Genomic DNA, 15,561 nt, shown 5'->3' with positions numbered 1-15,561 from the left:
ATACTCTGAAAGAGGTAGGGTGAGATGGGGTGAAGGTGATATGAGAATAAAATCTTGTAAGATTTTGTTTTTGAAACAACTGATGGCAAATACAAAGGCTTATACTGAATTCACTCAGACCATGCCTGATTTATGCATACAGTATTCACTCTTATGGAGTATCTTTAAATTTTTTTTTTCAGAGTTGGGGGGGGGTCTCACTATGTTGGCCAGGTTAGTCTTGAACTCCTAGCCTTGAGCCATCCTCCCACCTAGGCCTCCCAAAGTGCTGGGATTACAGGTGTGAGCCACCATGCCCAGCCAATGTTTCTATCTACTGTGGGCACATGGCAAGCTTCTATGTGAATAAAAGGGACACAAATATTTATAGGGACCTTAAACACACATATTATGTTAGTCACAGACCAATCCTATTGTAAACTATACTAAATCACATCATAAAGCTATATTAATTCAATCAAATGTGTATAGGCACAAGAAGAGACAAATAGATCAACAAAACAGAAATAATCAAAAAATAAACCTACGTCTTATGAAAATTTAGTATATGACAAGGATGGCATTTCAAAACAGTGAGGAAAAGACGGACTAACTACTTAGTACTGGAACTACTGGCTATTCAAACAGCGGAAGTACTTAGATATCTACCACATACCAAATGTGTAAATACGTTCCAGGTGGATTAAAGAGATAAACATTAAAAAGAGAAGAAAAGATAGGATATTTAGTTAATCTTGGGATAAGAAAGATCTTTTTAAACAAGATACAAAATGCAAAAGCCAGATGGCAAATATTAATAAACTTGAGGCCAGGCACGGTGGCTCACGCCTGTAGTCCCAGCACTTGGGAGGCAGAGGTCAGGCGGATCACAAGGTCAGGAGTTTGAGGACAGCTTTGCCAACGTGGTGAAACTCTGTCTCTACTAAAAATACAAAAATTAGCCGGGCGTGGTGGCATGTGCCTGTAATCCCAGCTACTCAGGAGACTGAGGCAGGAAAATTGCTTGAACCTGGGAGGCGGAGGTTGCAGTGAGCCAAGATTGTGCCACTGCACTCCAATGTGGGCAACAGACCAAGACTCCATCTCAAACAAATAAAATAAATTTGAAATGACAATTTTAGAATCTGTTCAACAAAAAAGGAGACAATACATTGAAAGAAAATATTTGCAAAATATATAATACGCAAAGGATTGATAATACAATATGTAAAGAATATCTACAAATAAGAAAAATAAACAATTTAATAGTAAAATGGGCAAAAACAAAATTAACAATTTACAGAAGAAAAAGAAATGGCCAAATAGAGGAGATGTGCAACTTATCTAATAACAACAAGAATAACACTAGCTAAAGCATAATGCTTACTGTGGATCAGGTGCTTTTCTAAATGCTTTAGGTATCAAGTCATTTACTCTCAAAGCCCCATGCGATAGGTAGTACACTATTATTTTTCGCATAAGAAAATTGAGATGAGGTTGAAGCAGTTGCTCAGGGACACACAACTAGGAGTGCAGGGCTGGAATTCCAATGCAGGCAATATGGCGACATAGTCCAGTATAGCTCTTAACCACTATGCTACATTACCTTTTCATGGATCTAGGGACCCCAGGAGAATACCAATTAAAACAATATATCATTTGTTATCCAAACTGGCAAACAAAAAAGACTGACCTAGTCAACGTGGAAAACTGAGTACTATCAACACTGTTGGTGGGAGAACATAATGGTGCTCTTTTTGTAGTGATAAACTATTCTTACAGAAACAGATAATCTGAAAGTTCAGAAAATCTATTTACCCAATAAAAGGTGGACAATAGTCAGTTTCTTACTAAAACATTAATTTTACTTTTTCCTGAAGGTAGTAGCATATCTTAACATTCCTGCTTTTCTTTTCTTACTCCACAAATGCCCAATAAAGGCTACCAGAGGATGAGCACGCCACTCTCTCATGCTAACTTTTTGATGTGGCTGCTTCCCTTGTGCTTCAGGATTTAATCAGCTCAGGTCAAGCTTTCCCAGAAAGCCTGTTTCTGGATGCACTAACATCACTGAATTGGTTGATTCGCTTTTCCTTCTAGTGGGCTGACACAGATTCTGCCTTCTGAAACTCTTTTCTGTATTTGTCTCTTATCCTCTTTCTTAACAGGTTCAAGAGCCAAGCCTGAAGGTGAGAAGCTCAAACTTTTCTGCTTTGTTCAGAAGCCATTAAAAAGGTATTTCTTCTTTTCAGCAATATGGTATTTCCAATCAGATGAAAACGTTGCTTCTGAAATCTCTCAATTCTCCATAGTTTCTGGTTTACTGCTTACACAGCAGGTTAAGTAACAATATTATTACATTGTTACATGTTAAGTAATAATACAAATTACTTGAGGGAAAAATAAAATTCACGTCATAGCTTTTCCAGCACTTCAGTCATCCCTATATACCTATATGATCCATTATGGAAACAAACACGGAAAGGCACATGGAGCTATAAAAGAAGCTGCCACTAAACCACTACATAAAAGTACTGAAAGTTTATCATGAATGGTAGTGTGCAAAGGTGATACAGCCTTTAGGTTTTTTTAAAAGCAAAGATCAAATTTCATTTGAAATATCTCACTTGTACATCCAAAACTTCCTTTTTGCACTGTGGTCTAAAATGTATTACCAACTTGGTTTCTGATTATAGCAAAGCAATTAAAGTTTGCAAGGGTGACATGGACACTGTGAAAACACAACAGAATATCAAGAAAACAGTGCTTTACTAAACCTCCAAGGAAGGAGCCCTAAAGTGGTGACTACCTTTTCACTGAGGGAGCAATTTAAGAACGTTCCGTACTATAGATTACAGACAGGATGTATGAAGAGATTCAAGTCGGCAGGAGAATGGAAAATTTGAATATATAAGTTTGCATTTTTTCATCTGCATCATATGGTGACAGACGAACACACTCCACGAAAACACAAAGCGTCCTTACCACATTGAGGAGAGGTTGCACAGGCGGCATCACAGGCCCGAGGCAATGATTTCTCTACCCCACTCTATCCTACCGTGGCCCCAGCGACATCACACTATTGCTGGACAGCTCCACCACAGCTAGGCATGAACCGCACCCACAGGAGCGAGCAAAGACACCTCGGCTAGGAGCCCCAGCGCGAGGCACCCCACACCTAAGCCTATGGTCCTCATCTTGCTGGAAAGGAAACTGAGGCGCTGAGGGGGAAGCAGTGACCAATGCCTCAGAACGCCAAGAGTGTTAAGACGAGGTTGATCTTGGACTTCTCTTTCCCCACCTCTCCCAACTACTCCAGCCCTGGAAGAAGCCACAAGTTTGGAAGAGAAGTTGTGGAAACCAGAGGGGGGTGGGGTGCGGTGCGGTGGGGGCCCTGAGAGAGTTTTAAAAGCACTGGTATTTGTCCCGCACAAGGTCGCCCGCTCCAAGTCACTGTTCCCCGCTCCCCGGGTAGGCTTATAGCCAAAGAGGCTTCTAGGCTTCAAGATCAGCCCACCGCGCCCCCTCAGCCCTTCCCTGCGGGCCGCAGCCCCCTCCCGGCCTCTGGGTCCCGGCCGGGGATTGGAACCCAGCCGGTCTCTCCGACAGCGTTTGCGACGCCCGGCACCTCTCGCAGCCCCGTACCCCAGGCTCTTCCGTCCCCACCCGCCACCCCCTGGGGCTCCCGTCAACTTCCCCTTCCTCCCTCAGGACGCCCCTGGGGGCGCTTCTCGCGCCTGGTCCCGCCGGGTGCTCGGCACGCTTTTCCTTTCCTCTCCCCTCCCGCGGCCTTTATTCCGTGGGGCCCACCTGGCGCGGCCCCCGCCCGCGGCCAGTCTCCTCAGTGAGCGGCCGCCTCCCAAGTCCTCCCGGCCCCGCCCCGCTCCCGGGCGGATACAGTTTGAAGCCCCTCAGGATCTCCCTGGCCCGCTCGTCCTTGGCTGACATGATGCGGCGCTCGCCGCCCGCGGCTTTCTCACTCTGGTCGGCGGAGCCTCGCAGACGGTGCCCAGGAGCCGAGGATGGAGCCGCAGCCCGGCTTGGAGACCTCGGGCGAGCAGCCGCAGCGGCCAGACCAGGACCGGCCTGTCTCTCCCCTCAGCTCCCGCTCCTGATCCCTTCTCCTTCCCCCTAGCCTCGCAATGCCCTCCTGGAACCAATGGAAAGCCAGCTTTGGCGATTGGCATCCCAACCAGCCAGTAGGAGCGCGCTGCGGCTTCGCAGGGGGACTGTTAACGTCAATGGGAAGGGCCCTCCCCGGGAAGTCCCATAGGACACAATATTCATCTGGTGTTATTGCCTAGAGTTTGTCCCAGCGGAGTGTTGGCTTCGGATCTGCAGAGGCTTTAGGGACCTGCTCCCGCAGCTGAGCACACTAGCCATCTGAGACGGCAGCTGGTTGCACTGTGCTACGCGACAGAGACTACATTTCCCAGCATTCCAGCGGCGCACTCGGGGGACCACAGATCCCAGCGCACCACAAAGAGGTCCGGAGACTACAAATCCCAGCATCCTCTGCACTCAGTTCCTCTGTAACTTAGACTCCAGTGTGCCGCGCAGTGTGCGCAAATTCACAAACCCGCCCGCTGAGTTGGTGGTTTCGGAATCCCGAGACTTGAAACCCAGCGGGAAGACCCTTCTCACCGTCAAAAGAAGATGACAGCCCGCAGAGAGTTAACTTCTGTTTACATGGAACTCAGACATCTTCTGCAAATCATGGTAAGGCTGCTAACAACAAACAAAAACACTGATTAAACCGTGAAAGATAACAAAATGACTTCTTCAAATCGTGCTTGTTGGTTGGTCTGAGGCGCCTTTTACGTGTTTTTCAGGGGTTTTTGCTGTATACCTGCTTTGGACCGGGAGAGCTATGGATTGTATACTCAGAATATCAAAACATAAAGGGACTTTGCTAATCTACCCCCTGTTGTTACGTACGAGGAAATTGAGGCCCAGAGAGGCGAAGGGATTGGCCACAGACCACAGCAAGTTCGGGCAGAGTTAGAATTCAGCCCTAAGTCGGCTGACTTGCAGTCTGGACTCTTTGCACCACACTAAGGAGGTGATATTTTTAGCAGCATGGCAATGTGAATTATTCTCCTCGAACAGTTTTCCTATCCAGTGTTGAAACACCCAGAATTAGGTAGCATTTATTTGGTGGATTTCTTTCAAGTGAGGGAGTGTGATATTTATTTTCAGCCTAGGTAGGACTTGGTGTTTTGTTTTTTGCCACTCAAGGTGACATTTAATGTGATTTCAGGAAGTAGGTAAAATTGCAGTGTGAGCCACGGTTTCCTTGGAAACCTCCTCTGTCCTCTTGGCCTTCCTTTCTCTGCCTGTCCCCTCTTTCACCCATCTGGGAACTCACCCAATTTTTTCTTCCATGTAATTCAATAAATATCTTTTCAGCCTGTTATTTGTCAGGCACTGAGTGGGTAAAAGGTGAAGGACATGGTCACTGCCACCAGGAAGATAAACATCTATTTAGGGAAATAAGGAGACTCCACTGAGATTCAAGATGGAGTGTGATAAAATGGCATAAAGAAACGACATCAGAATGCTAAGGAGGCCCTGATGAAAAGGTTCATTGCAGCTGGCAAAACTTTAATGGAGAAGGTGGCATTTGGACTTGAAGTTTTTTTCCATGTTAAAATTTTTTTTTTTTTTTTTTAATGAGATGTGACATACAGTATGGGAACAATTTTTGCATAGGTACACACCCTTGTCCTCACTACCCAAATCAAGATATAGAACATTTCTAGCATGCCTAGTGCTCCTTCCCAATCAGTATTACCTCCTTACATATTGAGATAATCACTCTTCTGACTCTATCACCAGAGATCAGTTTTGTCTGTTCTCGAATTCCAGTTAAATGTAATAATACAGTATGTACAGTATGTGTCTGGCTTTTTTACTTTATCAATATTTTTGTGAAATTCATCTATGTTGTGTGTAGCCTTTTAACTGCTGAATAGTATTCTGTTGTATGTGTATAGCACAATTTACCTTTCCACTGTTGGTGGGCATTTGCGTTGCTATTTTTTGGATTATTACTAGCAAAGCTGTAGTGAGCATTCTTACATGTTTCTTTTTTTGTAGACACTTGCACCCATTTCTAGGAGAGGAATTGCCGCTGTGTAGGGAGGGTATGCACATGATCAGTGATAGTAGACATTGCCAGTTTTTCAAAATGATTGTACCAATTTATGCCTTTGCCAGCAATATGAGAGAGTTCTAGGTGCCTCTTATCCTTGTCAACACAGGATTTTTGTTGTCATTCTTTTTTTTTTTTGAGACGGAGTCTCACTCTGTCGCCCAGGCTGGAGTGCAGTGGCTGGATTTCAGCTCACTGCAAGCTCCGCCTCCCGGGTTCACGCCATTCTCCTGCCTCAGCCTCCCGAGTAGCTGGGACTACAGGCGCCCGCCACCTCGCCCGGCTAGTTTTTTTGTATTTTTTAGCAGAGACGGGGTTTCACCGTGTTAGCCAGTAGCCATTCTGGCTGAATGTGGTATCTCATTAAGGTATTTATTTACATTTTTCCTTATGTTGAGCACCTTTCAATATGCTTGTTGGCTAGTTGAACGTTGTCTTTCCTGAAGTGCCTATTCTTTTCCCAATTTTAAAAAATTGGGCTGTCTTCTTATTGATTTGTAGTTCTTTACAGTCTGGATATGGAGTTCTTTGATACATGCTTTGCAGATATCTTTTCCAAGGCGTGGCTTGTCTTTTCACTCTCTTACTGGTGACTTTTGAAACAAATTATATTTTTGAGGGGTGGGGTCTCTGCTGTGTTGCCCAGGCTGGGATGCAGTGGCTATTCACAGGCACTAGCATTGCCCACTACAAACTCGAACTCCTGGGATCAAGTGATCCTCCTGTCCCCACCTCCCAAGTAGCTATAGTAAGACTATAGGTGTACTCCACTGCATCTGCCAAGCAGAAATTCTTAATTTTAACATAGTGCAATAGTTCCATGTTTTCTATTATGGTTAGTGTTTTTTGCATTGGATTTCAGAAATCCTTGCTTTTAGAGTTGGTAGGTTTTTTACAGGCTAATATAAGAGCATTCCAAAAAAAGAGTAAGCTTCAGCATAGGCCTGGTGTCTGAGAGGGATGGTATAAGTTGTGCGGGGCATGGGAGTTTAAACTGTGAAGGGGGTGGGGTGCGACAAAGCTAGAGGACTTAGGAGGGAGGCACACTTTGAAGGGCTTTCACTGCAGCCATGGGCTGGGTGTGGTGGCTCACACCTGTAATCCCAGCATTCTGGGAGCCAAGGTGGGAGGATCACTTGAGATCAGGGAAGAGCAGCTTGAGCAACATAGCGAGACCCCATCTCTAAAAAAAAAACCAATAAATTTGCCAGGTGTGGTGGCCCGCACCTGTAGTCCTAGCTACTTGGGAGGTGGAGGTGGTAGGATCCCTTGAGCCCAGAAGTTCAAGGCTGAGGTGAGCTATGATAGTGCCACTGCACTCCAGCCTGGGTGACAGAGTAAGACTCCGTCTCTTAAGGGAAGAAACCAAAATACTAAGTCCAAATTGCAGCCATGGAGTCTGGACATTATTCTGGAGGAAGTAGAGGCATTGCTGGAATTTCTATGAAGTCAAACTAACTCTATTGTCTTCCTCTCAAGCCCATATTTGTCCCTCCTCGTCCATAGCCCTGTTCACTTAACACCAGCTCCAGACAGCTCTGGCCTCCCAGGACAGAATCCTGGGTGTTATACTCCCTCCCTCTCCTTATATTCAGCTGGTCACCAAGTCTTATAGATTCTACATTCTACAGTCTAAATGTCTCCAACAGTGTCCCTTCTTTTTCAACCCCAATTGCTATTCCCTTTGTTTTTGTTTGTCTTTTTGAGATGGAGTCTCAATCTGTCACCCAGGCTGGAGTGCAGTGGCACAATTTCGGCTCACTGCAACCTCCGCCTCCTGGGTTCAAGCAATTCTCATGCCTCAGCCTCCAGAGTAGCTAAGATTAGTAGTGCATCACCATGCCCGGCTAATTTTTGTATTTTTAGTAGAGACAGAGTTTCGCCTTGTTGGCCAGGCTGGTCTCGAACTCCTGACCTCAGGTGATCTGCCTGCTTTGGCCTCCTAAAGTGCTGGGATTACAGGCGTGAGCCACCGCGCCCAGCAGTTGCCACTATGTTTGTTCGAGATCTCACAATGTCTTATCTAGAATAAATCGGTCCCCTCACCGGAGGTTTTCCCTGCCTCCAGTTCTCTCCACATCCAATCCATTCCTAAAGCACCTAGCATGATCACTCTAAAAAGGCAATTATTCATACCTCTTCTTAGCTTAAAAAGCCTAAGTAGTTCCCCAGTACCTGGCATGTGGATTCCAAGACCCTTGATGATCTGACTCCAGCTCTGTACCCCTCATTTCTCACTCTTGAAAACCCTGGGGTGAAACCACTCTGGGTTTCTTTTTGACATCAGTATATGCTGCACAGTGCAAACCTCTGTGACAATGGGCACTACTCCCCTTTTTGCCTGTTTTTTCTTCCCCAACCTCTTGTCTTCTGTGCTTCCAAAGTGTTGTCATATGTTCCTCATAGCATTTAACACATTGGAGCTTTTGAGGGGAAGAACTTTGTTTTATCTTTGAGAGAGAAAATGCAGCCTGAGGGGAGGATTTGGGGCCCAGGAGGGCGATGGCGGCGGTTGGGCTGCAGTACCGTCTAGGCAGCATTCCTCTCCTCGGGCGCCTAGCCACCCCGTCCCCGCCGGGTTCCCGGGCTGCAGCCTCTTCTCCGCCCCCTCATCCCCACTTCCCCACCGGAGGTCTAAGGGAGTAGACGCGGCGGGTGGAACCTTGTGTGGGCGGAACGCTAGTGCAGCGGTGGGAGGCTTCCGGGGGAGCTGCACGGGCGACGGGTCGGCGGAGGCAGAAAAGCGCCGGACGCCGGGGTGATCATGGACGCTTGACAACCTGCGGGCAGGCGCCGGGAGGCCGAGCCAGCGACTAAGAGGACCGAGAGGTGGCTCGGACAGGTAGGAGCTAGCGAGAGGGTGGGCCGAGCGGGGCCGGCGCTCCAGGCTCGGCCAGACGATCCGGCTTAATACCCGCCGCCAAGGAAGCCCGCGGCCGTGCCCGCCCCGCCCCCGCCTTGGGGAGCGCGCCCTGCGGCTCCTCACTCCACGCCTGCGGCCCTGCTTGGAGCATGCCGCACGCCGTGAGGTCTGCTGCAGCTTGCGACCCTCGGCATCAGTGCTGTGGCTGCCTTCGCTTTCCCATCCCCAAACGCTGCCCGTTTGCCCCACTCCGGACCATCCAAATAGCGCCCTCCCCTGACGGGAATTTTTCTCCGCTCTGTGCCTAGCCTCTGGCCCTCCCACTCCAGAAGAAAGCGACTGTCTCCATCTCTCTACATTCTCTGCGCCCACAGGCTTTGCTCCTTAAGCCGAGATCTTTTGAAGGGACAAGTTTCTCTCCATTTCCCTACCCGCTCTCCACCCCCACCTCCACCTCCCAGTCTCTTGGCAGAGATCCCTATCTGTCTCTTCACACGGGTCCTCTTGGAAGGACCTTTTCGCTCCTCCTCTCTTGACCGTCACCGACCTTCCTTTCTTCCCTATTCCTTCCCTTCTTCCTCGAATCCTCTTCTCTTCTGTTTTCCCTTTCCCTTCCCTCCTCAAAACCCGTTGTTCCCCAGCACGTCACTTTTTTTTCTGTGTCTGGCCGGACCTTCTTAGGTAACCCTGAGTGAGGCGACATACTTGTTTTTCTAATACGGTGAAAGGGTAACTATTCTGTGTGCCTGCCAACACAAAACTTAGTTTCTCTTTCACCAAACTATTCTTCGAATTGTTCTTTGCTCCACTCTACTATACCGTCTTTCGTTCATTTTGTCACGCTGCTGTAGTATGTATCATTCTTAGAGGAGAAATCTTAGCTGGAACTCCTGTACACTCAGCGTGTAATTAGATTACACAGTTGAGGGACCCTCTTATACTTAATGTCTTCGGAGCGCTGATAAAATATTTTCACTGTGTTCCCAAATCTTTTTATTGTTTTCTTGAGGTTTTTTTTACACATTCTGAAGTCACGTTTGGTTAAAATGTCCTATCAGGAGGAGGCCGAATACAGGGATTTTTCCCCCATGGTCTTACACAGCATGCATGTTCTTAGTTTGAGTATGTCGCTGTTTTTTTTTTTTTCAAAATGATATCTCCCTTTACCTGTGCTTACCTAACTTGATTAAATGAGACATCTTTCTTGTTTGGTTTTTTGTTTTCCTTATCTGTCTGGCTGTAGATGGGATTCTGATAACACAGTGGGAGCTGTAACTGATTGCTGTTGCTTACATCTGGTGCCTCTGTGTATAGGTAGTATCCTCTATTTCTTAACCAGAATGTGTAACCGAGGTGGATGTAAAACAGCAGCTGAGAAACTCCTGTGTTTTTCTTTAGGTCCTGGTCAGGTTTAAGGACTCAGAAGGTGTTGCCTCTGGAGGAGGGGCAGGTGGAAGTGAAATGACTTTTACAGAGTGTGTTTCAAACATCAGAATTTAGTAAAAGATCCTTTTAACTCCAGGTTGAACTCCACCCATCTCCCAAGGTGGTAATTGCATCTGGACTCAGGAACTGTTTGTTTTTTCTCTTTTAAAAAGACAGTCTCGCTGTGTTGCCCAGTCTGGAGTGCAGTGGCGCGATCTTGGCTCACTGCAGCCTCCACCTCCTGGGTTCAAGCAATTCTCGTGCTGCAGCCTCCCAGGTAACTGGGACTACAGGCATCCGCCACCAGCCTGGCTAATTTTTGTATTTTTAGTAGAGATGGGGTTTCACCATGTTGGCCATGCTGGTCTCGAACTCCTCACCTCAGGTGATCCACCCGCCTCGGCCTCCCAAAGTGCTGGAATTACAGGCATGAGCCAATTGCACCTGGCCTGGATTTTCTTTGTCAACACTATAAAATTAAAGTATTCTGGTGTTTGATTCAGCACTAACTAGGCATAGACTTTGCAAAGGAGAAGGAAGAATGACACAATTTTCTTTTGGACAGATTTCAAGGCCAGAGGATGGCAGGGGAACAGAAACCCTCAAGTAACCTCCTGGAGCAGTTTATTTTACTAGCCAAAGGTACCAGTGGCTCAGCCCTCACTGCTCTCATAAGCCAGGTCTTAGAGGCTCCTGGAGTGTATGTCTTTGGAGAACTTCTGGAGCTGGCCAACGTGCAGGAGGTAAGAACGGTTTTCAAACAATTTCTCTGTCTTTGTTCTAAGACTCTCTGTAATTCTCCAGGTTTCCAAAGAGTTTCAATGCTGAAGTATTGTGAACCTGTGAGGTACCCTATTGAGAGAGGGATGGGAATTGGTGGGGCAGAGGAAGAGATTGAGAGGATGTCCTTGGCTCCTTTTATCCAGTATTTTTATCTTAACTTGGGTAAAATTAGATTGTTGCTAATAATAATCTAAAAGATAGTAAAAAAGTCAAGTTGATCCTGATAAATTACAAAAGTAGTGCTATAAGCACTGATGTTTAATAGGGGTAGATTCAGGCATTCTTAGGGACGAGAAACCTCCAGTGAATTATTGATAAGGAGGATTGGTCAGGGACACACAGCAGAAATTTACTGCTATTGAACATAAAATGGACATGAATAGGAGTGTATTTTTCTTTTTTTTTTTTTTTTTGAGACGGAGTCTCGCTCTGTGGCCCAGGTTGGAGTGCAGTGGCCGGATCTCAGCTCACTGCAAGCTCCGCCTCCCGGGTTTACGCCATTCTCCTGCCTCAGCCTCCCGAGTAGCTGGGATTACAGGCGCCGCTACCTCGCCCGGCTAGTTTTTTGTATTTTTTTTTAGTAGAGACGGGGTTTCACTGGGTTAACCAGGATGGTCTCGATCTCCTGACCTCGTGATCCACCTGTCTCGGCCTCCCAAAGTGCTGGAATTACAGGCTTGAGCCACCGCGCCCGGCCAGGAGTGTATTTTTCTTGTGGAAAAGGACAGTGCTATGACAAATGTGTTAGATATGACATGAAAAGCTAGGACATAGTTCATTTTACTTGTTTGCTTGCTTGTTATTAAAACCTTGGGTATCCAGTTTTGGTAATTGTGCCTGAAAAATGAGAAGATCCATTGAACAGAAGGAACAAAGAGATGTAAAGCAATCTATACTTCTCCACCTCTACTTCCCACTTTGAACATTTTTATTTATTTATATTTATTCACTTACTTGAGAAAAGTCTGTGAGCATCTGTATTGCTTTGTGGGGTGGAGGGTCATACTCAGGAGCTTTTGACGGATCAGTGGGGCAGGTCCCCTTCCTCTTCATCATCACAGGCTTCTGGCTTTGCAGGCTGGTGCTGGCTCTGTGGAAGGCTGCCATGCACCGAGCTGGGTGGTGGTACCTCTTGTGGAGCATGTGCCAGATGCTGTTGAGAGTGGCCCTGCAGTTCTTGGTGGTGGCTGTTTGCATATAGGAGGAGGTTTGCTTTTGTTAGACAGTTTATCACCTTCATGACCACCACAACACCTTTACTGTTGGCTCCACACCCACAGTCAGTTTTAACAGGAGTTTCAGTGAATCTGTTAGTTGTAACCAAAGGAGTTGCTGGCCTTCAGGTTGTTGGATTCGGAGCTGTGTGTCCACCTATTCCTCTTGATGGAGAAACTGCAGCAGTTCCCCACAGCGCAGCCATTTCAAGTGCCCACTTACGACTCCTCTACCTGTGATGGTCAGAGATGAGAAGAGCCACTTTTACTTTTTCATTGTAAATTTTTATTTAATGTCAGGCTTGCTTGCCAAACTGTAATCTCTGTGAGGAGGTTTGTAGTGCTCAACATTGTTTCGTTAGAACTGAATACATAGCCTGACACACAGTAGGTTTTCAATAAAAATTTAATTTGCCAGAAGTGGAAAATAAAATGAGTTTTATGAAGAAGATTTGAGAGAACTGGGTTCGTTTTTCAACACAAGAGATGACCAAAGGGTAATATGGTCCTTCAGGTTCATGAAAAGCCTGCATGAATATGCCAAGTAGTTGTTTTGTAACTGTGGAAGATTGGCTAAGAGGAGATGGTTGGAAGGTAAAGCCAGAAAGACTTTATTGACTTAGGCCAGGGGGAGAAGTGTTGGAGTATCTGCTCTGGAGAAAATACTCTTTTCCGGCTAGTTTTGTTAATTATGTGTCTGAAAAGTGGGGGTTAGATTGGATGGTCTTTACCAGATTTCTTCCCCTTCTGATTCAGGGACTTCAGGAGGTTTGTGGTAACCTGAGAAAGTAGCCTGAGGTATTAGGATGCTGGAGTTCTCCATAGGGTGCTTAGCAGACCACCTTTATCTGTCCATACGTTGCGTTTTTCCTTATGTGAGCTGAGAATAAGCTGGTTGCCTTTCAGTGATCTGAAATTATAGATGCATTTCTTGGAAGCTTTATTTTTTTAAAGGCTAAAATTGAGTAGTATCGCTAGTCCTGTTTAGAGTTTACTGGGCTTGGTAAGTTGGAAGGGTAACAGGAGCACGTTTGTGATTTAAAAAAAAAAAACAAAAAACCCACCAGTTAACGTAATTGACAGCAGAGAAGTTCCAGGCAGAACAGTGGCTCTTTCGTTTTTCTTCTACACGTGGCTTTTTGCCATCAGCATCAGTGAAGAATAAGTAATTTTAATGAACATTTTGATTTGGAGCAGACTGATACACTGGTTTTCTGTCCCAGCCTGGCTTTCTGTCATGCCCTATGATGTGCTGGTCTCTCCCAGGGGTCATAGTCCACATGTAGTCCTGAAACTTGGAACGAACCCTGAGCTTTGTTCACTTTGGGTTGGTGGTGGCTCATGCCATACCTACCAAGCTAGTATGTAGATACGGCTGCTACAGTCTTTGTTTTAATGCAAACAGAATCTTGAGAAGATTTGAACTCCTTCCAATGCTTAATGCTTTGTATGTGTGTGAGAGAGAAAAGCAGTTCCTTGGGCATGCTGTGTAGAAAGTAAAACATTCCTGAGGGAGAGATATTAAGTTTGGGACTTTAATAATCTTCTTTATTTTTTCCCAAAGAATCAGAGTTGAAAGAGACCCCAGGGGCCAAGTAATCAAATAGTACAGAATAAACAGCCATGGCATCTTTGACACATGCTCACCCGTCCTCTGTTTGAACACTACAGTGATTGGTAGACAGTTTGGTCTGTGGTGAACTTTTTTTTTCCTCCTCAGCTTGCGGAAGGAGCTAATGCTGCTTATTTGCAGTTGTTGAACCTGTTTGCCTATGGGACATACCCAGATTACATAGGTGAGTTGATGAAGATCCTTCAAAAGACTTGTCTTAATTATGTTGCTCAGTTTGGAAGTCCATCAGGGTTTGAGATATAAAGCATAGCGTAGTGGGGAGACTTCTTGACCTGGCTCCCCATTTTGCTGTGCGTGGTAGGTGACCTCACAAAGGGAATTTTCCTTCTCACCTTTTATATTCTAGTGGGTAAAATGGGGACTGTGTGTACTCATCCACAAATGTAGCCCTTGTTTATTTTCCAGACGAGATTCTTGAGGACTGGTGTTTGTAGGGCTCTTGGAGTGCTGTGAAGTGTCAGCATACCCACCTGTAGAATATTTCAACATTTTAAATATAAAAATAATACCAGCATATTGAAGAAAATTTGGAAAATAGATTTTTAAAAAGTCACTCATAGGCTGGCCGTGGTGGCTCATGCCTGTAGTCCCAGTGCTTTGGGAGGCCGAGGCAGGCAGATCACTTGAGGTGAGGAGTTTGAAACCAGCCTGGCCAACATGGTGAAACCCTGTCTCTACTAAAAATACAAAAATTAGCTGGGTGTGGTGGTGGGCACCTGTAATCCCAGCCACTCCGGAGGCTGAGGCAGCAGAATTGCTTGAACCTGGGAGACAGAGACTGTGGTAAGCTGAGATTGCACCACTGTACTCCAGCCTGGGCAACAGAGCAAACTCTGTCAAACAAACAAATAAATAAATGTCTGTCATAATTGTATTTCCATCAGACATTTGGATGCTGGACTTTTTTGTGCCCCTTAAGTTTGTGTTTTGTATTACATAGGTATAACTATGTATATAGTTTTATGTCTTGCTTGTTTCCCACTTATAGACATTTATCCATATTTTAAGTCTTTGTAATATTTTTAATATTTCATAACCTAATATTTCATAATCTACTTAGCCCATTTTCTGTTGTAGGGCATTTGAGTCATTTTAAATTAGAATCTTAAATATTAGGATGAGGTATTTGTGTGTCCAAACACTGACTTACCTTCTACCCAAACCATTTTTTTCTGGCTTTCCTACCCTTTTTTAATGGTATGACAGTAGCCTGATACTCAGGGTCTTCTCTATGATATCCCTGACTTCTTCTTTCTCCCTAGTCACTTCTACTTTGTATGGCTCTCAGACTGGACAGTTTGCCACTTCCTGGTACACCACATTTTTTTCTGACCTTCCCTTTGTTCTAGGGAGTGTGTTCTGTTTTTCTGTCCTCGCTTACTAAAGAGGCAGCATTGCAAAGACTCTGTTACCAGACTGCGTGTAGCCAGTCTGGCTCCACTTCTACTAGTTGTGTGTTCATTGACAAATTAAGTAACCTTATGCAACTCAATTTCCTCATCTGTAAAAT

At 45.5% G+C, this 15,561-nt stretch overlaps 2 protein-coding genes across 12 annotated transcripts in view; one reads left to right on the top strand and one right to left on the bottom strand.

Moving 5' to 3' along the window:
- The window catches only part of PDE6D (phosphodiesterase 6D), a 66,009-nt gene extending 61,513 nt beyond the window's left edge, over positions 1–4,496 (bottom strand). For both annotated transcript variants that reach the window (XM_033229854.1, XM_033229855.1), the window contains exon 1: positions 3,878–4,496. In XM_033229854.1, the coding sequence (XP_033085745.1) occupies positions 3,878–3,927 (50 nt within the window). In that variant the 5' untranslated portion in view covers positions 3,928–4,496. The remainder of the gene's footprint in view (positions 1–3,877) is intronic.
- COPS7B (COP9 signalosome subunit 7B) overlaps positions 4,460–15,561 on the top strand; it is a 27,754-nt gene continuing 16,652 nt past the window's right edge. For 2 of the 10 annotated variants that reach the window (XM_033229846.1, XM_033229844.1), the window contains exons 1-3: positions 8,008–8,975; positions 10,987–11,164; positions 14,139–14,214. In XM_033229846.1, coding sequence (XP_033085737.1) covers positions 11,003–11,164; positions 14,139–14,214 — 238 coding nt within the window. In that variant the 5' untranslated portion in view covers positions 8,008–8,975; positions 10,987–11,002. Of the gene's footprint in view, positions 4,699–8,003; positions 8,976–10,986; positions 11,165–14,138; positions 14,215–15,561 lie in introns of those variants that run through there. The other 8 variants (XM_033229845.1, XM_033229848.1, XM_033229847.1 and 5 more) reach the window with 8 other exon arrangements.

This window comes from Trachypithecus francoisi, unplaced genomic scaffold, assembly GCF_009764315.1.
Source record: "Trachypithecus francoisi isolate TF-2019V2 unplaced genomic scaffold, Tfra_2.0 Lachesis_group13, whole genome shotgun sequence".
In the NCBI taxonomy this organism is placed as follows: Eukaryota; Metazoa; Chordata; class Mammalia; order Primates; family Cercopithecidae; genus Trachypithecus; species Trachypithecus francoisi.
Note: the sequence above shows the minus strand (reverse complement) of the source record. Positions and strands in the feature narration are given on the sequence as shown.